The 25,891-nt window shown below is 46.4% G+C and overlaps 1 protein-coding gene and 2 long non-coding RNA genes across 12 annotated transcripts; 2 read left to right on the top strand and 1 right to left on the bottom strand.

Annotated features, from left to right (window-relative positions):
• The first annotated feature begins 1,585 nt into the window (after positions 1–1,585).
• Positions 1,586–25,181, top strand: LOC117074028. Its single transcript, XR_004433499.1, has 2 exons — positions 1,586–1,619; positions 25,102–25,181. It is a non-coding gene; the product is annotated as an uncharacterized LOC117074028 (long non-coding RNA).
• Positions 3,989–10,681, bottom strand: RFX5 (regulatory factor X5). Of its 10 annotated transcripts, none has more exons than XM_033195270.1 (11): positions 10,507–10,681; positions 9,787–9,904; positions 9,503–9,631; positions 9,226–9,259; positions 8,414–8,496; positions 8,037–8,156; positions 7,725–7,844; positions 7,505–7,586; positions 7,043–7,244; positions 6,702–6,805; positions 3,989–6,538 (listed from the first exon to the last, which is right to left on the bottom strand). In XM_033195270.1, the coding sequence occupies exons 3-11, from the start codon at positions 9,616–9,618 to the stop codon at positions 5,534–5,536; spliced, it is 1,866 nt and encodes a 621-aa protein (XP_033051161.1). In that variant the 5' UTR covers positions 9,619–9,631; positions 9,787–9,904; positions 10,507–10,681; the 3' UTR covers positions 3,989–5,533. The 10 variants fall into 10 exon arrangements, with proteins under 10 accessions (XP_033051161.1, XP_033051166.1, XP_033051165.1 ...); XM_033195275.1 differs by having other exon boundaries at positions 9,780–9,904; positions 10,507–10,641; XM_033195274.1 differs by having other exon boundaries at positions 9,877–9,904; positions 10,507–10,633.
• Positions 10,258–11,190, top strand: LOC117074027. Its single transcript, XR_004433497.1, has 2 exons — positions 10,258–10,484; positions 10,929–11,190. It is a non-coding gene; the product is annotated as an uncharacterized LOC117074027 (long non-coding RNA).
• Positions 25,182–25,891: the final 710 nt, after the last annotated feature.

The raw sequence follows: 25,891 nt of genomic DNA, 5'->3' as shown, positions 1-25,891 counted from the left end.
TTTTTGTAGAGGCAGGGTCTCACTATGTTGCTTTAACTCCTGGGTTCAAGTGATTCTCTTGCCTCGGCCTCCCAAAGTACTGGGATTACAGGGATGAACCACCACGCCCAGCCTTCTTCTAGTTTATTTCTATTGTTCATACACATCACATCTGCCTGACAGGTCTCTTTGGGTTGTACTGCCACACCACATCCCTACACTTGTTTTTCCTATAGTGTCTTCTTTTTCGCCTATCCAAGCTCGCTCTTAAGGGCCTAACTCAAACCTGCCTTTTCCATGAAGCATTCACAAATTACTAAACCCAAGATGATGTCTCTGAATTTACAGCTCTTATGCGGTAGAGTATTATGACTTAGTTCTTTTTGTTTTACAATATGTCTTATGTTGTTTTGTCCTTCCTTTGTGAGTTTGACTTGTGCAGCTAACTCCTACTCACATCTACAGGGAAGTCATCTCTGATTCTTGCCTGACACACATGATCTCTCTCTGGGCTCCCTTAGCACTCTGTGCTCACTACTTATATAACTCACAGTGTGCTGTGATCATTTATTTGTCCGTCTCCCCAGCTAGAATGTTTGAAGTTGGGGTCTGCGTAAGCCAACTTCTAACAAATGCCTGACACTTAAAAAACAAGAGGGAAAATATCAAAACCACAGGAAAGGACTCCTACTTCTGGCAGCATGGATAAGAGAAAGGGCTATCCCATTAAAATACAACTAGATTCTAGATAAATCACAGCAAACACACTTTTTGGCACATTGCTGAGTTCATTAGAAAGATAAATCACTAAAAAAAAAAAAAGTACAGGCCAGGCACGGTGGCTCATGCCTGTAATCCCAGCACTTTGGGAGGCCGAGGTGGGCAGATCATGAGGTCAGGAGATCGAGACCATCCTGCCTAACACGGTGAAACCCTGTCTCCACTAAAAATACCAAAAATTAGCTGGGCATGGTGGCAGGCACCTGTAGTCCCAGCTACTCAGAAGACTGAAGCAGGAGAATGGTGTGAACCCAGGAGATGGAGGTTGCAGTGAGCCGACATCGCGCCACTGCACCCCAGCCTGGGTGACAGAGCGAGACTCCACCAAAAAAAAAAATTAAAAAAAAAAGTTGAAACCTATATAAAGGAAGAGCAACATGGAGTAGTAGAAGTAGGTTTGCCCTGAGGACAAATGCCAGTGTCAGCATTGTGATTATAGTCTAAGCCTTGGGCCTAAGCCAAGGGAAGGGAAGAAAAACCTGCAACTCCTGAATTAACCTGGACTCTTGAAGGGGCTAACATAGTTCCAGGTTTATGCAAATGCAAATCTCTCTGGAGGGAAGTATTCCTAATTAAGGTCCTCAGGATTCCCACAGATTAAATTAAACAAAATATGAGTTCAAAACCCCAAAATATAAAATAGGCCAGGCACACTGCCTCACGCCTGTAATCCCAGCACTTTAGGAGGCCGTGGCAGGTGGATCACTTGAGGCCAGAAGTTCAAGGCCAGCCTGGCCAATATTGTGAAACCCTGTCTCTACTAAAAATACAAAAATTAGCCAGGTGTGGTGACGTGTGCCTGTAATCCCAGCTACTTGGGAGGCTGAGGCAGGAGAATCCCTTGAACCCAGGAGGCAGAGGTTGCAGTGGGCTGAGACTGCACCACTGCACTCCAGCATGGGTGACAGAGCGAGACGCCATCTCAAAATAAAAAACCAAAAAACAAAAACCACCAAATATAAAATATACAAGTAAACAAGCTACCATGAGCAGGAGAAAACAAAACAGATTTAGATATCCAAGGTAAGTTACAGAATATAAAATAACAATCCCAACACATTTCAAAGAATTGGTGTCATAGACACTGCATTCTCTGAACACAAATGATTAAGCTAAAAATCAATATCAAAAAGATACAATTTTAAATCTCCAGATATTTGGAAGTTTATAAAACATTTCTAAATAGTTCATGAGTCAGAAAAGTCATAAAGGTAATAAAAAATACAGCACAGAAAAATGTGTGAAATGTAGACAAACAAGTTATTAAAAACTTAAAATAGTAAAAAAGATAGCCTGAAAATTAATTGGCTAAGTGTCAAAATGAGTATGTTATAAAGGAATATAAAATTAAACCTAAAGAAAGCATAAAAAAGATAACTATAGATAATATCCATAATTAAAGAAATGGAAAAAAATACATAAGGGAGAGGATTAACAAAGCTCAAAGTAGCATCTGAAGATACATGGTAAAATAAATTTCTGGTGCAATTGATCAAGACCAAAAAAGGAGGCACACACAAGTAAACAACAGAAATGAAAAGGAAGATATGCTTACCCACAGAGCAGAGATAAAAAAGAAACAAGGCCAAGAGCGGTGGCTCACGCCTGTAATCTCAACACTTTGGGAGGCAAAGGCAGGTGGATCACTTGAGATCAGGAGTTCAAGACCAGCCTGGCCAACATGGTGAAACCTCCTCTCTACTGAAAATACAAGAATTAGCTGGGCCTGGTAGCACACGCCTGTAATCCCAGCTACTCCAGAGGCTGAGACAGGAGAATCGCTTGAACCCGGAAGGCAGAGGTTACAGTGAGCCAAGATCGTGCCACTGCGCTCCAGCCTGGGTAGCAGAGCGAGACTCTGTCTCAAAAAAAAAAAAAAAGAAAAGAAACTAGAATAAATATATGAACTTTGTGTTAAAAAAAAATACATGAAATGCACAAAACCCTAGAATAATACTTTACCTAAGCTGACTCAAGAAGGAATAGAAAGCCCAAATAGTCTATAATTATTAAAGAAATGGAATCAGTAGTTAAAATTATTCCCACAAAGAAACATCAGTCTCAGATAGCTTTACAGGTTTTACCAAACTTTCAAGGAATAATTTGTTTCAATCTGATATAAACTCTTCCAGAGAATAAGACAAGAGGGAACAGTTCCCAACTTAGAGGGTGTATAAACCAAAGGCCCATGGTAGAAGCCTCTTTAAAAATGTTACTGAAAACAAAGGCAGTAACATATACAAGAATGTTCATAGCAGCAGTTTGAAATAGCAAAATACTGAAAACATCCCAAATATCCATTGATAGGTGAATGGATAACTTGTAGTTTATGCACTTGATAAAATATTATGCAGATGAAAATGAATGAATCATAGCTATCTACAACAGCATGAATGAATCTTAGAAACAATGGTCAGTGAGAAAAAGCAAACTGCAGGGGACTATTAGAGTATAATAGGCCGGGCGCGGTGGCTCAAGCCTATAATCCCAGCACTTTGGGAGGCCGAGACGGGCGGATCACGAGGTCAGGAGATCGAGACCATCCTGGCTAACACGGTGAAACCCCATCTCTACTAAAAAATACAAAAAAAAAGCCGGGCGAGGTGGCGCGTGCCTGTAGTCCCAGCTACTCGGGAGGCTGAGGCAGGAGTATGGTGTGAACTCGGGAGGCGGAGCTTGCAGTGAGCTGAGATCCGGCCACTGCACTCCAGCCTGGGCAGCAGAGCGAGACTCCGTCTCAAAAAAAAAAAAAAAAAAGAGTATAACATAGCTGGGCATAGTGGCTCATGCCTGTAATCCCAACACTTTGGGAGTCCAAGGAGGGCAGATGGCTTGAGCCCAGGAGTTCCAGACCAGCCTGGGCAACATGGTGAAACCCCATCTCTACTAAAAATACAAAACTTCAGGCGTGGTGGCGTGCACCTGTAGTCACAGCTACTGGGGAGGGTGAGGTAGGAGGATTGCTTGAGCCCAGGAAGTGGAGGTAGCAGTGAGCCGAGATCACACCACTGCACTACAGTCTGCACGACAGAGCGAGACCGTGTCTCAAAAAAAAAAAAAAAAAAAATTCTGTAAAGCTAAAAAACAAGCAGAATTAAATACATTTTTAAAATTATATATACATATACGGTTTAAAAAAATCTATAGTAGATAATAGACATGAAAATTAAGGACAGTGGTTACCACTAAGAAGAGGCAGGGGACAGGCTAGGGAGGAACACAAACACAATGGTATTTCAAATGTTTTAATGTATGAATTGTGTTATGGGTCATAGGTACTCATTAGTATGCTTCATAATTTATTCACATTAGATATACTCTTTATAGATACCAAATATTACATATTATAATTTCTTTAAATCTGCTCTGGTGGAAATAAATGAACACATGAAGTCTCCCTGAAAGAAAATCAGTGTTTTTGGGGAAGAACCAAGATTCCCTGACAGAAGCTACCCTATGTAGAGGACAAAGTAGGTCTTCAATAAATATTAGTTGGTTTACTGCTTTTCCCAAGGACACATCTGGAGGGTCTGCATTCCTTTCTCATTGGTGCCGCCTGACCACAGAACTAGCTCTTTCCCTGACATCTAACCTAAACCCCCCAGTCCTAAGTCCTGACACGTATGACAAGATGCTGCCACCTGGTGGCTACAGAATAGATTTAATGAAATGGCTAGGAAGTCTTTCATGCTAGCTGGTGGAACTGGCAATAGGGTGAGAGATAGGGAAGCAGGAATGAGGAGAAAACAAAAATTAAGAAACAGGAAAAGGAGCTCCATCTCTAAGATGGAGGTAGAAAAAAAGGGACTATCGTCTAAATGAGACTGGAGAGTCCCTACAGGAAGATGGCTTCCCTCTCCTTCCTTCTGAGACTAGAAACAAGAGGAAAGAGGCTATAGCTTGTATTGAGGGAAATGCAAGACTGAGGAGAAAAAAAAGCAGGTCTAGCTGATCTCAACTTAGCAAGCTAAAATAATAGTAGCCTGGTGTCAGCGGCCACCCAAGCAACTGCATGCTCCTAGTTTCCACATAGGGAATCCATGTGATTTTGGGGAAGCTGACCCCACCCTTTTCCCCAAAGGTGTAGTCCATGGTATAGAATAAGCAAATTAGCATGTACCATCCTCCTGGCCACAATGATTGGTCAGGGGTGGACATGTGACCCAGGCCTAATCAGTGTGAATGTTAGGGCTTTTGCTGAGATTTCTGGTACAAAGATGCCTTCTTTTTCTGATTGGACATAAATGGGGAAACGTGTAATCCCAGGAATGCTAGCAGCCATTAAGTGGCCCAGACTTAAGATGGTCCTACAGAAGATGCAACAGTGAGAAAAAAAATCAGTCCGGTAGAGACACTGAGCTACTGGATCAGGCTTCACCTGGAGCGAGCACTACCTATGGACTTTCCAGTTACATGAACCAATAAACCCTTTTTATTTTACGCCAGTTTGAATTAGGTTTTCTGTGATTTAAAACCAAAAGATCCCTAGCCTATACATTCATCATAGCCCATTCCTACCTTCCCACAGGATAGCACAGGGAATACAGGTAAGGTCACTACAGATTTATTGGTTATACTAAAGCCAAGGGTATCAAGCTGAAAAGGTCACAGGCAGCAACCAGGTACTAAGTAGACTGGGTGACTCAGCTGTCTGTACAGAAGAGAATGGACTTCCTTAGGAAAAGAATAGCCAAATGAGAAGCAAGTGCAGAGAAGGGCCTCTACTAGGCAAAGTTAATGCAGGGATATAAACACTCTTCCCCACAGACCTATATCATGGGGGTGTTGCTTTGGGGTCTTTATGCTCCTGGGATAAGGAATTTTGAAGCACATGCTCCTTTAAGTCTTTATTACGCTGTGGTGCAGTGCCTACCTCTCCCTTTGCCAAAGGAAAAGCCTCCTTTTGGCTTCTGCTGCCTCTGATGACACTCACTTTTGAGGGGACCAAGGGAATTTTATCTTCTGCTTCTTTGGTATGCCGGGAACTGGGGCCCCTTCCTCCTTTGGAAACAGTACCATCTTCCTGACCCTGGGCAAGCACTGCCCTCTTTTCAGCCTCTCCCATTGGCCCTGGCCTTTCTGCCCCTCCAGCTGAGTTGCCTTCCCCTCCTAAGTCCCATGTCTCCCATGGTAACCTTGAGGACTGGGCAGAGTCCATGGCAGCTGCTGACTTCTGAGGGGTAGAATTCCTTTCCCCACTACCACCTGACTTTTTTCGAGGGCGCCCCCGTTTCCTTTTGGCATCACTTGCTGTATCCTCTATATCCTGCTTTGCTGCTTTAGCTGGTGGATCCTGCCCACTGGCCTCACTCACGGGTACTTCAGCTGTCCTCTTGACACCCTTGTCATGTGGTCCTGGGTCACCACCTATGCCTACCTCTCTGTTCTCTGTGCCCCGGGGCTGAGTGAGTCCCCCAGGTGGAGCTCGCCCAGGCCCAGGCCCAGGCCCAGGTCCAGGTCCAGGCAGAGCAGGAACAGTTGGTAAGATCATGTTAATGATGGGTACAGCTGCTGGGGGTGCCCCGGCCCTACTAGAGAGAGGCAGTGTAGCCACTTTCAGGGCACCTGAAGAAAGCCTGGGGGCCAGAATAGGTGGAGAGACTGGGATAGGTGGAATAAGCGAGCGAGGGGCCCGGGGAAGGAGCAGAGGCAGCCGAGCCACTAGGGCGTTAACCTGCAGGTTATTGGCTCCTGGGGCTGAGCTCTCAACTACACTCTTCTTCCGCTCTCCACGTGCGAGAGGGCCAGCCCCAGTTCGGGCTTCCAGATCCTTAGGAGGCTAAAAGGTAAAGAGAGGAACACAGTAAAGTGTGAAGACTGAATACTGGAGAAAACACAGACGCCAGAGGCACAGGAAGTGGAAAAGCATGGGAGCCAATAGGAAAAGGATATACTAAGCCCCCAGCTCAGGACAGCAAAGTCAGGGCCACTGACTTCCTTACCTGGGCCAGTCTCTCCAGCTTCTTGTGGGGTTGTGAACCCTCTGGGTTCTCTACACCATTCTTTGGTTTAGATGACCGTTCCCGAGGTGCATGTTCATCCTCTTCTGCAGAGGTGCCAAAAAGGTAATAGAGTGAAGGTGAGGAAGAAACTGAGGAATAGGGGAGTGAGGCAATTCTGATTCACTGACTGGTAGAGACAGGAAATGGGGTGCTAAAGCATGTCTTAGAAGGGTCTCCAGGAAGAGAGGGCAAATCCAAGGTGTCTCTATTCTGTGTGTGGGAGGGCCACTGAAGCTGCAAGTGGGTCAGGGTTGCTGAGACATAAGGGAGGGTCCACCCACCAGCAAGCCCCATGGCCTTAAGCACATGGGCATGTGCAGATCGGGCAGAGATGAGATGCTGCTGTAGCAGGAAGCGGGCGACCTCAACGATGGAACTGAAGGACCGTTTCAGGATCCGCTCTGCCCAGTCACAGGTCAGGGCACAGGCTGCCTCCACCAGTTCATCTCGAGGTGCTGGGGTTACTTCTGGGCCCATTTCTGGCTGAAGTGGGGAAGGACATGCCCAGTCACACTCCAAATTAAATAACCCTTGTCCCCTCTCTTGAAGTGACCAAAGACTATTGACCAAAGCTGAGACCAGACTGGGGACGGAGTAGCCTCTACCTATCCCACTGCAGAAGCCCACAAGTTCTCTTCATCCTCTCCCTCAGCTACAGGGTTGGCAGAAGGGAACATCATACCTAGACCTCTGCCTTTTATCTGGGAGAGAAGAGTAGAATTGGAGGGTGATTTGGTACTTACACTCTCAGAACCCTTTAGGTCAAGTCCAGGCAGGGGTGGCATAGACACCAAGGTCTTCCTTCGTATGCCACTGTAGCAATATCTGACGCAAGTTAAAGAGCAGCCAACACATGGCGATCTCCAAACCCCTTGAGCAAGTTAAGCTGTTCCACTCCTGGGTCTCCACATCCTAAGTCTTCCTCCCAGGTCCTCCACCCCCAACCTCTCTAGTCAAGGATACTTGGACTGGCCCCGGCCACCAAGCCTTCGAGCTTTGATGTCAGGGAAGATCTCTCTGATGATCTTGCCAAAGTTGGCTGTGCTGAGTGGGCGGCAACAGGCGAGACTCTCACAGTACTTCCTGAGAGAGAGGGGAGCAGAGTGGGAACATACTCAGAGAAGGAGGCCATGGGTAGGCTCGAAGGGTCCCTAGGGATCAAGTGTGAGGAACCCTTTAAGAAGGCAGGCTTTAATCAAGGCAGGAAGCTCTTCATGGGTGAGGGGGTCCTATGCCCACCAATCCACTCACCCCACCACCCACCCTTCCACCCACCGATAGGCATCATAAACACTTTGCTTTGGCAGACAGGTGTCAGTGTGCTCTTCCAGATGGTTGCGGATCCACCTATAGGCATACATGTACTCCTCATTGCTCAGTGTACTTGGCTCTGAGCTACAGAAACAAAAGGAACAAGCATTACTAAGACCCTAACAATTGTCCTGGTTCTTCCCAAACTACCACTTCAGTAGTGCTGGACTAAAGTAGTTCATCCAGAATCTACCTTTCCCTGGTAAACCAAGTCAGGGTGGGGACCTTACCTCTTCATCAAGGATGGCAGTTACGAGTCTTCCTATTTACCTCACCCCTTCCCAGTGAAACTTTTTCTAAGAATCAGAACCTCTGCCATCTAAAACTACCATCAAACCTACCTTTTGTCTCCAGTGCTGGGTCCTGAGGGGAGCTGAAGGTAGAGATACAGCTTGTCATTGTCAGAAAATTTCTGTACATCTTGCTGAGGTAGGACAGAACAGAGGCAGGAGAAATAATAAGGCCAAGAAGGACCCAATGTAGGACCCTCTGATTCCCACCCCAAAGTGTAGCTGACTTAGAGGGTGTCAGACTGAAAAAGGACCTTAGAAATTATTTGACAAGGTTGGGCGCGGTGACTCACGCCTATAATCCCAGCACTTTGGGAGGCCAAGGCGGGCGGTTCACGAGGTCAGGAGATCGAGACCATCCTGGCTAATACAGTGAAATCGCGTCTCTACTAAAAATACAAAAAAAATTAGCCAGGAGTGGTGGCGGGCGCCTGTAGTCCCAGCCACAGGGAAGGCTGAGACAGGAGAATGGCGTGAACCCGAGAGGTGGAGCTTGCAGTGAGCTGAGATCGCACCACTGCACTCCATCCTGGACAACAGAGCAAGACTCCGTCTCGAGAAAAAAAAAAAAAATTATTTGACACTAGGTGCTCTGAGGAGCCCTGTAGGCTACCACAGCGAGGAGGGGAGTAGAGGAGATCAGCTCTGAATTCATCTCTGCTGCGCTTCTACACAAGCGCTCACAGAGATCAAGTGAGAGGCACAAAGTCAAACTGGCAGCAAATTTGCAAAGCCAAGTATCTTCTGACAAGACAGACGACCCTACCTCTCCCACATCAATGTTTTGTTGATGCCCATCATCCTCACATCCTCCTCCCTCAGCATTTCCATCCCTCTATTGCCCTCTTCCCCAACACACTTACCAGGATTCCCTCTACTTTGTTCTGCACGGCCTTGCTGTGGGGAATAGGAGAAAGCTGGAGGTCACACACGAGGTTTTCCCCCTCTCTTTATCTGACTGCTAAGGAGGGAAAAGGGCTGAAATGCCCAGCAGGTGCTCAAGTATTGCTACCATGGCCAAGAATCTCCCTCTGCTCCCATGCCCTTGCTGAGAGGCAGTTCATCTACAGCCAAAGTGAAGTGCTGCAGGGATCTATACTCAGGTCTTGGACAGGATTTGGAGATGTGATCAGTACTTACGAAATGGTACCTCGGAGCCTTTGAAGAAGGGTGGTAGGCTCCCCAGCCTCAGCACCACCTGGAGGGGGCCTTCCCCCAGTCTTGGGGCTCTTAGCATCAGGCTCATCTTCTGCCATCCCGGCATGAGGGCTAGAATTGAGAGGGACAGGCATAAAGATGTAACTCACACTGGCCTTCCCTTCAGCTGAAGGCCCCAGGGCACTCCTCATCTCTTTACCCAGAAAGGCAGAGAAACAGAAACAAAGCCTCCGAATTTCCCCAGTGGTCTTTTTCTCACCACTTGCCTTCTCCGAAAATTAGAAATTATTCCATTACTTCGCCAGGCCCATATATACCCAAAGAGATCTTTGCCATCTCCATTCTATCTGCCCCACCTTTTTGAAGTCTCCTAAATCTGGAAAACTGTAAAGGAAGAGATAGGGAGATTGGGAATCCATGTTAGCAAGAAATTTTCATTTCTGCCTCTGACCCCATACTGCCCTCCTCCCCCTCAAAAACAACAACAGCCACAAAACAAAGTTCTCTAATTCTCAAAAATACTCCTCACCATTGCATATGCTTGGGAGGTCAGAAAGGATACAAACATATTCTGCCTTTCTAGGCTTGGAAAAAAAACTGGGCCCAAGTTCTCATTACTTAATCTCTCCACGACTTCCCCCGCTGCTCCCCCTCCCCACGTCGCCGGTCCCTACGTCATCCCCCACAACAGCCCATCCAGAGGCGCGCCCCCACCTCCTTCCCTTCCCCCTCCATTCAATCCCCGGTTTCTGCAAAGTGGAGGGGGGGTGGGGCGGGGTAGCGGAACTCATGGGCTGGGCGTCAGAAACCCGGCAGGGGAATGGGGTCCCAGATTCCGGGCACGTGCACATGGGTGAAGAAGCTGTTGAAAATACAGCTACAGTCTTTTTCTGCTCTCCTCCCAACTCATCTTGCCCCCTCCCTACCTCTGAACAGTCGCCTTCCAACACAAGCAACAATAAAGGTAAGGGAGAAAGAGAAACTACCTCGTAGCCACCTCCACTCCGGCCCAGCCCCAAGGTCCTGGCCCAGCCGGCTCGTGCGTTGCTTTATTTTCCTTTTTCTGAATGGTTGTAACAGCCGCGATCTGCCTAGATACACGGGCGGCCTGCTCTGTCATTGGTCACTGCTGCCACCCCGGAGACAGAAGGCGCCGGGCTCGTACCGGCGGCCGCTGAAGTCTGCCTGGTAACAGAATCTGATTGGTCAATAGGGGAGGGAAAATCCAAAATTGGTCTTATTTGAGTCAAGAGGGGGAAGTCCGGGTTGGGTTTCGGTTAAAACTGGGGTCCGTTGGGACTGCAGGTCCCAAGAGATTTTTCTCTTAAAGGGACCGCAGGATGAAAGAACGGGTGCTTATCTCCCTTTGGAACTGTCTTTTCTTTTGCCCTCCCCTTTTGTGTTTCAGTTTAATTTACGGTTCTCAGAGCTGCCGGAAGAGAAGAATCAATGGATGATAAAATAACTAGAAAATGATGGGTAGGAGTGATGGAAGTTCGCTGTAAGCTCCTATAACCCCCCATCCATCACAATCACCACATGCCTAACACAACCTGCAGACACACTCACTCTCAACAGACCTGCAGTCTGGGCTCTTTCCTTCTTGATGGAGGCCTCAAAACCTCAGCAGTTGTACCACATTAAACTAAAATGCTTTTTCCCTGTTAGTATTTCTTGGTTTCCCGTGTGTACTTTCCTTCCAAGGAGTTGCAAATGCATTTGCATCCCCATAGTTCTGCAGTCGGTGAACCCTGGAATTTTGATGGACTCCCACGGGAGTGCTGGATGCCAGAGGAACTTTTTACCCTCAGGGAACATTGTACTGAACAGGTTATGGGTTCTTAACCCTCTTCCTTAAGACGTTTTAAGGTTATGAATCAGACGAAAGCAATGGGCCCTCTACCATGAAAAATGCACACACAGACCAAGTTTTGCATCTAATTTCAGAGAGATCATGGACTATCGGTTGAAAGCCTCTTAAATGGATGTATTTTGTTTTGCACAGCGGACATGTTACAACCAAAACTGTATTTGCCGTCCTGACATCTAATACGTTCTCCAGGCTCATCATTAATGTGCTTTTGTAAAGAAGACAGCAGTGCTGCCTGAGCTCATCACCATTGCCCTTTACAGCTTGCCTTTCCCTATTACCAGCTTCTGTGAGTACTGGGGGAAGCCAGGAGATTGTGGAGTTGGGGGAATAAGGATATATTGGCAAGAAGATTTTCTTTTTTCTTTCTTTCTTTTTTATTTCTTTGAGACGGAGTCTCACTCTATCGCCCGAACTGGAGTGCAGTGGTGCGATCTCGGCTCACTGCAATCTCCGCCCTCTGGGTTCAAGCGATTCTCTTGCCTCAGCCCTGAGTAGCTAGAACTACAGGTGCCTGCTACCACGCCCGGCTAATTTTTTTTTTTTTTTTTTTTGAGATAGTCTCACTCTGTTGCCAAGCTGGAGTGCAGTGGCACAGTCTTGGCTCACTGCAGCTTCCACCTCCTGGGTACAAGCGATTCTCCTGCCTCAGCCTCCTGGGTAGCTGGAATTACAGGCACCTGCCACCACGCTGGGCTAATTTTTGTATTTTTAGTAGAAATGGGGTTTCACCATGTTGGCCAGGATGGTCTCGATCTCTTGACCTCATGATCTGCCCGTCTTGGCTTCCCAAAGTGCTGGGATTACAGGTGTGAGCCACGGAGCCTGGCTAATTTTTTGTATTTTTAGTACAGATGGGGTTTCACCATGTTGGCCAGGCTGGTCTCGAACTCCTGACCAGCCAGAGTCAGATTTATTAAGCAACAGAAAAGCTCTCAGCAAAGAGGGGGCCCAAAAGAGGGTTGCCAGCTATGAGGCTGAGTGGAAGGGTGAGGAGGGCGGCTTATGGACTGGGAAGGGGAGGAGTGTGCTGACCGGGCCTGCAGGCTATCTTGGAGAAAGCACCACTCAGAAAGAGGTATGATAGTGTAAAGAACCAATTGGAGGCAGAAGTGACGGCTTGGCTCAACAACTTGGCCTGGAACCAATCAGGGGCTCAACAACTTGGCCTGGAACCAATCACCCTATGTAAATGAAGACTCCCCCTGTGGCCAATCACAGAAAGGTAGGCATATGTAAAATAGGTGAAAACGAAGAGACTAAGGTGTGCCAAAGAGAGAGAAATATGTCCAAAAAAGGAGTGGTATTTGTTCATCTGGGACACTATTACACATTGCCTACTAAGATTGGTAGTGATTTATTTTTTATTTTTTAAGACGGAGTCTTGCTTTGTCACCCAGGCTGGAGTGCAGTGGCACAATCTCTGCTCACTGCAACCTCCACCTCCCGAGTTCAGGCAATACTCCTGCCTCAGCCTCCTGAGTAGCTGGGATTACAGGCTCATGTCACCACACACAGCTAATTTTTTATATTTTTGGTAGAGATGGGATTTCACCATGTTGGCCAGGCTGGTCTCGAACTCCTGACCTCAAGTGATCTGCCCATCTTGGCCTCCCAGAGTGTTGGGATTACAGGCGTAAGTCACCGTGCCTGGACTTCTTTTTTTTTTTTTTCACCACTGAACTCCAGCCTGGGTGACAGTGAGCCTCTGTCTCAAAAATAAATAAACGAACAAACAGCTGAGCACAGTGGCTCATGCCTGTAATCCCAGCACTTTGGGAGGCTGAGGTGGGTGGATCACTTGAGGTCGGGCGTTCAAGACCAGTTTGGCCAATGTGGTGAAACCCTATCTCTACTAAAAATACAAAAATTAGCTGGGCTGTGGTGGCACGTGCCGGTAATCCCAGCTACTTGAGAGGCTGAGGCAGAAGAATCACTTGAACCTGGGAGGCGGAGGTTGCAGTGAGCCTAGATGGTGCCACTGCACTCCAACCTGGGCAGCAGAGTAAGACCCCCTGTCTCAAAAAAAATAAGTAAAAAATAAATACAATACAATACAATAATAAAAAATAGGCCGGGCGCGGTGGCTCAAGCCTGTAATCCCAGCACTTTGGGAGGCCGAGACGGGCGGATCACGAGGTCAGGAGATCGAGACCATCCTGGCTAACACTGTGAAACCCTGTCTCTACTAAAAAAATACAAAAAACTAGCCAGGCGAGGTGGCGGGCGCCTGTAGTCCCAGCTACTCGGGAGGCTGAGGCAGGAGAATGGCGTAAACCTGGGAGGCGGGGCTTGCAGTGAGCTGAGATCCGGCCACTGCACTCCAGCCCGGGCAACAGAGCGAGACTCCGTCTCAAAAAAATAAATAAATAAGTAAACAAAATAAATAAATAATAATACAAAGACAAACTGCAAATTGGGAGAATATATTTTGAAGACATATAACTGACAAAGGATTATTATCTGGAATTTTTGAAGACTTCCTACAAAAGAAGATAACCGCCTGGGCATGGTGGCTCACTTCTGTAATCCTAGCACTTTGGGTGGCTGAGATGGGCAGATCACTTGAGATCAGGAGTTCGAGACCAGCCTGGCCAACATGGTGAAACTCTATCTCCACTTAAAATACAAAAATTAGCATTAGCTGCGCATGGTGGTGCACACCTGTAGTCCCAGCTACTTGGGAGGCTTAAGTAGGAGAATCGCTTGAACCCGGGTTGCAGTGAGCCGAGATTGCACCACTGCACTCCAGCCTGGGCAACGGAGTGAGACTGCCAAAAAAAAAAGAAAAAAGAAAAAAGAAAAAGAAAAAAAGATAACAAACTAGAAAAATGGATGGGAATTTCACAAAAAAGCAGAAATGGCTCATAAACATATGAAAAGTTATTCCCTATATGATAATCAGGAAAATGCAAATTTTAAAAGATACCATTTCACACCCACTAAATTGGCTTTTCTTTTTCTTTTTTTTTTTTTTTTTTTTTTTTTTTTTTTGAGGCGGAGTCTCGCTCTGTCGCCCAGGCTGGAGTGCAGTGGCGCAATCTCGGCTCACTGCAGCCTTGACCTCCTGGGCTCAAACAATCCTCCCACCTCAGCGTCCTGAGTAGCTGGGATTACAGGCACGCCAGCACACCCAACTAATTTTTTTTGTATTTTTTTGTGTAGATGGAGTGTCACCTTGTTGCCCAGGCTGATCTTGAACTCCTGAGCTCCAGCGATCTGCCCACCTTGGCTTCCCAAAGTGTTGGGATTACAGGTGTGAGCCACAGCAAAAGTTTTAACATCTGGCAGTATTGAGGGTTGACATGGTAATGAATCAACAAGAGCTTTCATTCACTGTTGTGGGAGTGTAATTTGGTGTAACTGTTTTGGAAAATAGTTTAATATTACTTGGTGAAGTTGAATATGTGAGTATTTCAATTTACATTTAATATATCAGTAATCACTCTCTTAGACATATGCCCAAAAACACAGGCAGTAAAGTTTATAGTCTCACTGCTTGCATTAGTAAAAACTGGAAATGACCCAATATCCGTCAACCCTAGAATGATAAGTTGTGATATAGTCACTGGATGGAATGTCATAGATCAGTGGAAATTAATGAGCTACAGCCACACATATCCACTGGATGAACTTCAGAAAGTTGAAAAACCAAAACACAGAAGAAAACATACAGTGCAATGCAATTTATAAATATTTAATGTCAGGCAAAACTGAACAATATATTGTTTATGGGTAAATACATATGTGGTAAAAATAATTAATAAAAAGCAATAGAATCATGACCATAAAATTAAGGATAGAAGTTACCTATGGTGAGCAAGGGAAAAGAGGTTTGGGAATGGTTGTTTGGCAGTTAGTAACACCTTACATAGCATCTAATTTAATATGCTTGTTTTCCAATGAATGGCCAGTCATTTCAATATATACTGCCATTTTCTTCTTCTTATAACCGTTTCCTTTTGCAGTTTTATCATATGCTTTTATTGTATACTAACTTTCCTTGTATAGTTGGGTGTATTTCTGGACCTTAGCTTCTCTTTTTAAAAATTTTTAATTTTAGGTTTTTTTTTTTTTTTTTTTTAAGACAGAGTCTCACTCTGTCACCCAGGCTGGAGCGCAGTGGCAGGATGCTAGCTCACTGCAGCCTCAAACTCCTGGGCTCAAGTGATCCTCCCACCTTGGTGACCTGAGTAGCTGAGATTATAGGCACATGTCACCATGTCCAGCTTGTTCTCTTTTGTTGATTCTTTTTGTCTCTTTCTGCACCCATAGCACACTGTTTTAGTTAATGTAATTATATAGTATATTTTGAAATCTAATGCTGAGAGTCTTCTGTTATTGGTTTTATTAATTAAAATAATTATTCCTATGTATGGAAGATTGTATTTTCCAAACGTGGCCACAACGTTTCTGGTTCCATACACTATTTCAGAATCTTACAACTTCCCTGTCAAGAGGTGGAGTCGGCCGAGCATGGTGGCCTGTAATCCTAGCACTTTGGGAGGCCGAGGTGGGCAGATCACTTGAGGTCAGGAGTTCAAGACAAGCTTGGCCAGCAATGATGAAACCCTGTCTCTACTAAAAATAGAAAAAATAGAGAAATTAGGCTGGGTGCAGTGGCTCACACCTGTAATCCCAGAACTTTGGGAGGCTGAGGCAGGTGTACTACCTGAGGTCAGAAGTTTGAGACCAGCCTGGCCAACCTGGAGGAACTCTGTCTCTACTAAAAGTACAAAAAATTAGCTGGACATGGTGGCGGGTGCCTGTAATCCCAGCTACGTGGGAGGATGAGGTGGGAGAATTGCTTGAACCCAGGAGGTGGAGGACGCAGTGAGCCAAGATCATCCCATTGCACTCCAGCCTGGGTGACAGAGTGAGACTCCATCTCAAAAATAAATAGATAGATAGATAAATAGATAGGCACATAAATGAAAGAAATGGAGTCTAGTCCCTGTTTCCTTGAACCTGGGAAGGTCTTTGTGACTGGCTCAGTAATTGGAATGTGGTGGAGGTGATGCTGTGTGACTGCCAAGTGTCGGCTGGAGTAGATGACACGCCTTCACCTTTGCTGCTCTCTCTTGGAACCCAGCTACCATGTTGTGAGGGAGCCAAGCAGCCATATGGAAAGGTCATGTGTAGATATTCTGGCCCCAGCCCCAGCCGAAGGTCCGAGTGACAGCAGCGTGAGTCTCCAAACATGTGAGTGAGTGAGCTATCAGATGATTCTAGCCTCCAGCCTTTAAGCTGCCTCCACTGACACCGAGCAGAGACAAGCTATTCCTGCTGAGCCCTGTCCAAACGACAAATCTGTGGGCAAAAGTGATGTTGTCATTGCTTTAAGCCACTAAGTTTTGGGGTAGTTTGTTACACAGCACTAGGTAACTGGAACACTATACATTCGCATTTCCGGTCTAGTTTTAGAAACAGCTTGTCAAGTTTCATAAAAAATCCTCACCCCTCTGAGGTAACATGTTCTGATAAGTATCCTCTCGTATTCACTTCCATGTCATTGCAAACCGGACCACTTAAATAGAGGTTTTGTTTTGTTTTGTTTTTTGAGATAGAGTCTCACTCTGTTGCTCAGGCTGGAGTGCAGTGATGCAATCTCGGCTCACTGCAACCTCTGCCTCCCAGGTTCAAACGATTCTCCTGCCTCAGCCTCCTGAGTAGCTGGAACTACAGGTGCGCGCCACCATGCCCAGCTAATTTTTGTGTTTTTAGTAGAGATGGGGTTTCACCATGTTGGCCAGGTTGGTCGCAAACTCCAGGCCTCAAGTGATCTGCCCTCCTTGGCCTCCCAAAGTGCTGGGATTATAGGCTTGAGCCACTGTGCCTGGCCTTAAATAGAAGTTTTTGTTGCTATTGTGGTTGAATTTGTTTTTATTTTTATTTTTATTTTTTTTTTGAGACGGAGTTTCGCTCTGTCACCCAGGCTGGAGTGCAGTGGCCGGATCTCAGCTCTCTGCAAGCTCCGCCTCCCGGCGCCTCCCGGCCTTGAATTTGTTTTTAAAACTGGGGATTATACTATAGTTATAGAGTTATTCACACAACTCTACGATTACTTTTTTCCATGAACAATGTGTTGCACACGGCCGGGCGCGGTGGCTCAAGCCTGTAATCCCAGCACTTTGGGAGGCCGAGACGGGCGGATCACGAGGTCAGGAGATCGAGACCATCCTGGCGAACACTGTGAAACCCCGTCTCTACTAAAAAATACAAAAAACTAGCCGGGCGAGGTGGCGGACGCCTGTAGTCCCAGCTACTCGGGAGGCTGAGGCAGGAGAATGGCGTGAACCCGGGAGGCGGAGCTTGCAGTGAGCTGAGATCCGGCCACTGCACTCCAGCCCCGGCGACAGAGAAAGACTCCGTCTCAAAAAAAAAAAAAAAAAAAAAAAAAAACAATGTGTTGCACACATTCCTCTAGGTCAGATAGTATTGAGGGTAGAGAGTCTGCCACACATCAAAATCAGGAAGTCCAAAAAAAAAAGACTTTAAAAGGGCCGGGCGCGGTGGCTCAAGCCTGTAATCCCAGCACTTTGGGAGGCCGAGACGGGCGGATCACGAGGTCAGGAGATCGAGACCATCCTGGCTAATACGGTGAAACCCCGTCTCTACTAAAAAAATACAAAAAACTAGCCGGGCGCGGTGGCGGGCGCCTGTAGTCCCAGCTACTTGGGAGGCTGAGGCAGGAGAATGGCGGGAACCCGGGAGGCGGAGCTTGCAGTGAGCTGAGATCCGGCCACTGCACTCCAGCCTGGGCGACAGAGCCAGACTCCATCTCAAAAAAAAAAAACAAAAAAACAAAAAACAAAAAACAAAAACAAAATCAGGAAGTCAGGGAAGGGACTCCTAAGAGCATGCCAGAGGATGGCACGGAGCAGATATCCAGAGCATGGAGCCAGCTGGTCAAACACTTGGAAGATGAAAGTGGGAGGGCTGGATGCAGGAATGCGAGAAGGAGGACTTCACTAATCCCTGAGATGAGTGCAATTGCCCGATGCTGTCTTTTAGAGACTTACTGGAGAGCAGTGTGTGAGATAATGCTTGAAGGACCAACGATGGGATAGACATCTCCCAATGCTCTCTTATCTCCTTTGTCCTGGTGGACTGGCACTACAGCTTTTCTGAGGGTGTCCTTGAGCTCAACAAACTTTCTAGAACCTTCTACATGACCTTATAAGCCATGGTGTTGGCAGGAGATCTAGGTGATATGGTAGACTTTTCCCACAGCACACTCCCCAGCTTTGCTATTCTTGCTCATCTAGCCTGGTTCTGGGGTGTGGGGTAGAATCTTTGTGAGTGCAGCACAGAGAAGTGGGTGCAGCTACTCAGGAGGCTGAGGCAGGTGGGTGGGTACCCTTTCCACATTGCTGGTGCCTGGGTTGTGTGTTACAGGAGGGCCTCTTGTTTTTGGAGTCTGTTTCGGTGACGTAGGGTTAGACATAATGAGAGGACGCCAAGATCAGGATAAACGTGAATAGGATTTTAAGCTTTTATTATGAAAAAGATTTCTTTCTTTAAAAACATTAATTTTAGGGAGGCCGAGACGGGCGGATCACGAGGTCAGGAGATCGAGACCATCCTGGCTAACACAGTGAAACCCCGTCTCTACTAAAAATACAAAAACTAGCCGGGCGAGGTGGCGGGCGCCTGTAGTCCCAGCTACTCGGGAGGCTGAGGCAGGAGAATGGAGAATGGCGTAAACCCGGGAGGCGGAGCTTGCAGTGAGCTGAGATCCGGCCACTGCACTCCAGTCCGGGCGACAGAGCGAGACTCCGCCTCAAAAAAAAATAAAATAAAATAAAATAAATAAAAAAAAATAAAAACATTAATTTTATTATGTATATTTAAGATAGACATAATGTTACTATAGTGAAGCAAATTAATATATACATCATCTCACACAGTTACTCTTGTTTTTTGTTTTGGGAAGAACAGCTAAAAACTATGAAAAATTTCAAACATGTAAGAGGAGAAGGAAGAATGTAATCAACACCCACATACTGCTTGACCACATCCTGCTTGAATGATCGTCCACATCTGATCATCTTTTTTTTTTTTTTTTTTGAGACAGTCTTGCTCTGTCGCCCAGGCTGGAGTGCAATGACATGATCTCCACTCACTGCAACATCTGCCTCCTGGGTTCAAGGGATTCTCCTGTCTCAGACTCCCTGGTAGCTGGGATTACAGGCATGTGTCACCACACCCGGCTAATTTTTTGTATTTTTAGTAGAGACAGGGTTTTACCATGTTGGCCAGACTGGTCTCGAAATCCTGACCTTGTGATCTGCCCACCTTGGCCTCTCAAAGTGCTGGGATTACAGGTGTAAGCCACAGCGCCCGGCCCCTTTTTACTTTTTCTTTTTTTTTTGAGACGGAGTTTGGCTCTTGTCGCCCAGGCTGGAGTGCAGTGGCGCAGTCTCGGCCTGCAACCTCTGCCTCCTGGGTTCTAGCGATTCTTCTGCTTCAGCCTCCCAGGTAGCTAGGATTATAGGCACACACCACCATGCCTGGCTAATTTTTGTATTTTTAGTAGAGATGGGGTTTCACCATGTTGGTCAGACTGGTCTCAAACTCCTGACCTCGGGTGATCTGCCCACTTGGCCTCCCAAACTGCTAGGATTACAGGCGTGACCCCCTGCGCCTGGCCCTGATCTTTTTTTGTTTTGTTTTGTTTTGTTTTTTTTGAGACAGAGTCTCGCTCTGTTGCCCAGGCTGGAGTGAAGTGATGTGATCTCAGCTCACTGTAACATCAGCCTCCCATGGTCAAGAGATTCTCTTGCTTCAGCCTCCTGAGTAGCTGGGATTACAGGCGTCTACCATGAAGCCCAGCTAATTTTTGTATTTTTAGTAGATACGGGGTTTCACATGTTGGCCAGGCTGGTCTTGAACTCCTGACCTCAGGTGATCTGCCCACTTCAGCCTCCCAAAGTGTTGGGATCACAGGTGTGAGCCACCGCGCCTGGCTGATCATCTTGTTTTATCCATGCCTCCTCACTCCAAGTTACTATAATGCAGACATTCATTATATTGTATCATCTTTAAATACTTAGGTATTTACAGTAAATAATTTAATGTGACTAAAAAACAAAGACTCTCTTTTTAAATTATGCCCAATGCCATTATCACACCTAAAAATAAAAAATTATTTCTCAATATCATTACACATCCAATCACTGTTCATATTTCTCTAGTTTTCTCAAAAACTGTATTTTTCTCTTAATAGGTTCAAATCAGGATCAGCAAAGGTCACACACTGCATTGTATTTGGTTAGATTAATGTGTTTCCCAATTCTTTCTAATCCATAGTCTGTGTCTCTCAATGGGTCTGTTGAGACAGGTCATTTGCTCTATAAGATTTCCCAGGCCGGGCGCGGTGGCTCACGCCTGTAATCCCAGCACTTTGGGAGGCTGAGACGGGTGGATCACGAGGTCAGGGGATCGAGACCATTCTGGCTAACACGGTGAAACCCCGTCCCTACTACGAAATAAAAAAAATTAGCCGGGCACGGTGGCGGACGCCTGTAGTCCCAGCTACTCGCGAGGCTGAGGCAGGTGAATGGTGTGAACCCGGGGGGGCGGAGCTTGCAGTGAGCTGAGATCCGGCCACTGCACTCCAGCCTGGATGACAGAGTGAGACTCCATCTCCAAAAAAAAAAAAAAGATTTCCCACATTCTGCATTTTTATTATTGTATCTTTATAGTGGTGTTTGTTTGTTTGAGACAGAGTCTGGCTCTGTCACCCAGGCTGGAGTTCAGTGGCATGATCACAGCTTACTGCAACCTCCACCTCCTGGATTCAAGCAATTCAAGCAGGATGATGCGTATGTGTATGTGGACGTTTATTACATTCTTCCTTCTCCTCTTGTATGTTTTAATTTTTTCGTAGTTTTTAGCTGCTCTTGCCAAAAAAACAAACAAATGAGTAACTATTTGAGATGATGTGTGCCTGTGGTCCCAGCCTCAGCCTCTGGAGTAGCTGGGACCGCAGGCACATGCCACCATGCCCAGCTAATTTTTGTATCTTTTTGTAGAGAGGGAGTTTTGCCATGTTGGCCAGGCTGGTCTTGAACTCCTGAGTTTAAGTGATCTACCCAGCTTTGTTGCGGGAAGTCAGGGACCCCAAACGAAGGGACCAGCTGAAGCTGCGGCAGAAGCACATAAATTGTGAAGATTTCATGGACATTTATTAGTTCCCAAAATTAATACTTTTATAATTTCTTATACCTGTCTTTACTGTAATCTCTGAACATAAACTGTGAAGATTTCATGGACACTTATCAGTTCCCCAATGAATACCCCTGTGTTTTCCTATGCCTGTCGTTACTTTAATCTCTTAATCCCGTCATCTTCTTTGTAAGCTGAGGAGGACGAAGGTCGCCTCATAACCCTGTGATTGTGTCAACCGCACACATTGTTTGTAGAGCGTGTGTGTTTGAACAACATGAAATCTGGGCATCTTAAAAAAAGAACAGGGTAACAGCGATGTTCAGGGAACAAGAGAGGTAACTTTGAACTGGCCGCTGGTGAGCCGGATGGAACAGAGCTATATTCCTCCTCTTTCGTAAACAAATAGGAGAAATATCGCTGAATTCTTTTTCTCAGCAAGGAACATCCTGAGAAAGAGAATGCGTCCTGAAGGGAGGCCTATAGACGGCCCCTTTTAAGGCATCCCGTCTTTTATGGTTGAAGCTGATGGGATGAAATAAGCCCTGGTCTCCTATGGTGCTCCCAGGCTTACTAGGATGGGAAAATTCCCACCTAATAAATTGTGGTCAGACAGGTTACCTGCTCTCAAACCCTGTTTCCCGATAAGATGTTATCAATGACAATGGGTGCCAAAACTTCATTAGCAATTTTAATTTCTCCTCATCTGGTGGTCCTGTGATTTCACCCTGCCTCCATTTGCTTTGTGATATTTTATTACCTTGTGAAGCATGTGATCTCTGTGACCCACACCCTATTCGTGCACTCCTCTCCTTTTGAAAATCGCTAATAAAAACTTGCTGGTTTTACTTTGGTAGGCCGAGACGGGTGGATCACAAGGTCAGGAGATAGAGACTATCCTGGCTAACCCGGTGAAACCCCGTCTCTACTAAAAAATACAAAAAACTAGCCGGGCCAGGTGGCGGGCGCCTGTAGTCCCAGCTACTCGGGAGGCTGAGGCAGGAGAATGGCGTAAACCCGGGAGGCAGAGCTTGCAGTGAGCTGAGATCCGGCCACTGCACTCCAGCCTGGGCGACAGAGCGAGACTCCGTCTCAAAACAAACAAACAAACATACAAAAAATTGCTGGTTTTACGGCTCGGGGAACATCACGGATCCTGCGGACATGTGATGTCTCCCCCGTACACCCAGCTTTAAATTTCTCTCTCTTATGTTCTTTCCCTTTATTTCTCAACCCAGCCAAGACACTTAGGAAATAGAAAAAAACCCATGTTAAACATCGGGAGTGGGTTCTCCCAATACAACTTGGCCTCCCAAAATGCTGGGACTACAGGCGTTAGTCACCGCACCTGGCCTAACTTGTTCTTCTGTTCCTTGTATCTCCTATAAACTGATGAGAGACCTAGAGGCTTGATCAGACTCTTTTTTTTTTTGAAATGGAGTTTCGCTCTTGTTGTCCAGGCTGGAGTGACTGCGATGGCACGATCTCGGCTCATTGCAACCTCCCGGATTCAAGTGATTCTCCTGCCTCAGTCTCCCAAGTAGCTGGATTACAAGTATGTGCCACCAGGCCTGGCTAATATTTTGTATTTTTAGTAGAGATGGGGTTTCACCATGTTGGCCAGGCTGGTCTTGAACTCCTGACTTCAAGTGATCTGCCTACCTTGGCCTCCCAAAGTGCTGGGATTACAGGCGTGAGCCAACACACCCGGCTCCCTTTTTTTTTTTTTTTTTTGAGACTGAGTCTCACGCTACCACCCAGGCTGGAATGCAGTGACATGACCTCAGCTCAGCAAAACCTCCACCTCCCATGTTCAAGCGATTCTCATGCCTCAGCCTCCCAAGTAGCTGGGACTACAAGTGCACGCCACTATACCTGGCTAATATTTGTATTTTTGGTAGAGATGGAGTTTGCCATGTTGGTGAGGCTGGTCTCGAACTACTGGCCTCAAGTGATCCACACGCCTCCTCCCCCCAAAGTGCTGAGATTACAGGTGTGAGCCACCATGTCCGTCCCTTTTGCTCGTTTTCTAACTGGAGTGTTTGTTTTTTTACTGTTGAGTTTTTAGAGATTTTCATGCATTCTAGATACAAATCTTTCGTCAGATATGGCATGAGTCCTTTAGACACAGCCCCAGTTGTCTTTTTTTTTTTTGAGACAGAGTCTCGCTCTGTTGCCCAGGCTCGAGTGCAATGGCGCGATCTTGGCTCACTGCAAGCTCCACCTCCCAGGTTGGAGTGATTCTCCTGCCTCAGCCTCCTGAGTAGCTGGGATTACAGACGTGTGCTACTTTTTTTATTTTTAATAGAGATGGGGTTTCACCATTTTGGCCAGGCTGGTCTCAAACTCCTGACCTCAGGTGATCGACTCACCTCTGCCTCCCAAAGTGCTGGGATTACAGGCATGAGCCACCACACCTGGCCTGGCCGCTCCAGTTGTCTTCAGTAGTTTCCCTGCCTTCACGTATGGCAATTGCTCTTACCAGAATGAACAAGATGAATGGGATGGAATATTGTTGAGTGGAATTTTAAGCTTTTAGGAAAAGATAGAAATGATGTAGAACTACATTATCCTTTCTCATTCTGAAGAACTTTGGTTATTGAAGAGAACAGGGCAGAGACCAAGGAGAGAAACTTATGGTAAAACCTTGTAAATCCCAAGGCTCCCTGTAACTCCCTACTCATCTTGAGCACTTCCTTTATATCCGTTTATTCATTAAAGCATACTAAGTGCCAACATCCAAGCTAGGTACTGGGAATTAACAGAGAGTTTCAATTCAAAGAGACATGTGTTTATGATGAGGTTAAGTGCAGCAGGCTTTGTGGGTGTTAAGATGGGCCCCTGACCTGGAGGAGCCAGGGAAGGAGGTTTCCCAGAGGACATGAAAATCTGGCTTGGATGGCAGGTGAGGCAGAAGGAGGGAATCGGGACTCCAGTTGAGGTGGACGTCTCAGAGAGCATGTTTAAAGGCCTCAAAGGGAAAGTATGGTGTATTCCTCGGGTGGTGTGACCATACTGGGGGTCCTAGGCTGCTCCAGTGTTTAAAAGAAAGATACCTTTTCAGAAGACTGAAAAGAATGTAAGTCAATACCTGAATGTTGTTTAATATTGTCTAGGTAGAGAATAAAAGAGTCAGTAGAATTACCATTTGGGCTGGGCACGGTGGCTCATGCCTGTAATTCCAGCACTTTGGGAAGCCGAGGTGGGCGGATCTCTTGAGTTCAGGGTTTTGAGACCAGCCTGGCCAATATGGTGAAACCCAGTCTCTACTAAAAATACAAAAATTATCCAGGTGTGGTGGCACATGCCTGCAATCCCAGCTACTTGGGAGGCTGAGACAAAAGAATTGCTTGAACCCAGAAGGCAGATGTTACAGTCAGCCAAGATCGTGCCACTGCACTCCAGCCTGGGTGACAGAGCAAGACTCTATCCAAAATAAAATAAAATAATAATTACCATTTGGCTGCTGTCTCTAAGGGTCCTGAAATTTGTATTAGATTCCTTCTATAAAGAATTGAGCCAGGTGTGATGCTTACGTTAGGCTGCAGCGAGCCGCAGTTGTGCCACTGCATTCCAGCCTGGGCACCAGAGTAAGACCCTGTCTCAAAAAAAAAAAAAAAAGAAAGAAAGAAAAAGAAAAAAAGAATTGAAGCCTGGGCATGGTGGTTCACTTGTGTAATCCCAGAACTTTGCAAGGCTGAGGCAAGATGATCACTTGAGCCCAGGAGTTTGAGACCAACCTGAGCAATATAGGGAAACTTTATCTTGAAGAAGAAGAAAGAAGAAAAGAAAAAGAAGGAGGAGAAGGAGGAAGGAAGGAGAAAAAGAGGAAGAAGGAGAAGAAAGAAGAAGAGGAGGAGGAATAAGAAGGAGGAGGAGGAGGAGAAGAGGAAGAGGTGGAAGAGGAGGAGGAGAAAGAGGAAGAGGCAGAGGGAGAAGAGGAAGAAATGAAGAAGAGGAACAAGAAAGAAGAAGAAGGAGAGGAGGAGGAGGAGCACCTAGCACAGGGAAAGGAGACATCTCTGAGTAAGGTTCTAAAATACCATCTGGGTGAGGAGACGAGAGTGCCATGGCCTGGCCTGTTGGATTGGTTCACCATGGTGTTCCTAGCCCTCCTGTGTGGTAATGTTCCTATATTCTAGGTAGAGGTGACACATTTAACCTCCTGATATGGTTTGGATCTGTGTCTCCATCATATCTCATGCTCAGTGGTAATCCCTAGTGTTGGAGGTGGGGCCTGGTGGGAGGCCTCAAAGGCATTTCAGAGACCTTTGCAGCAGCTCCTCCCATCACAGACCCAGAGGCCTAGGAAGACTGAATGGTTTTGTGGG

Source organism: Trachypithecus francoisi, unplaced genomic scaffold, assembly GCF_009764315.1.
Source record: "Trachypithecus francoisi isolate TF-2019V2 unplaced genomic scaffold, Tfra_2.0 Lachesis_group5, whole genome shotgun sequence".
Taxonomy (NCBI): Eukaryota; Metazoa; Chordata; class Mammalia; order Primates; family Cercopithecidae; genus Trachypithecus; species Trachypithecus francoisi.
This window is presented reverse-complemented; position numbering and strand designations above follow the sequence as displayed.

Coding starts and splice junctions, on each gene's coding strand:
- RFX5 (XM_033195270.1), bottom strand. CDS start 9,618: ATGGCAGAAGATGAGCCTGATGCTAAGAGCCCCAAGACTGGGGGAAGG. Junction 9,260..9,502: donor AGGCTCCGAGGTACCATTTC/GTAAGTACTGAT, acceptor TATTCCCCACAG/CAAGGCCGTGCAGAACAAAG. Junction 7,845..8,036: donor AGTGTTTATGATGCCTATCG/GTGGGTGGAAGG, acceptor CCTCTCTCTCAG/GAAGTACTGTGAGAGTCTCG.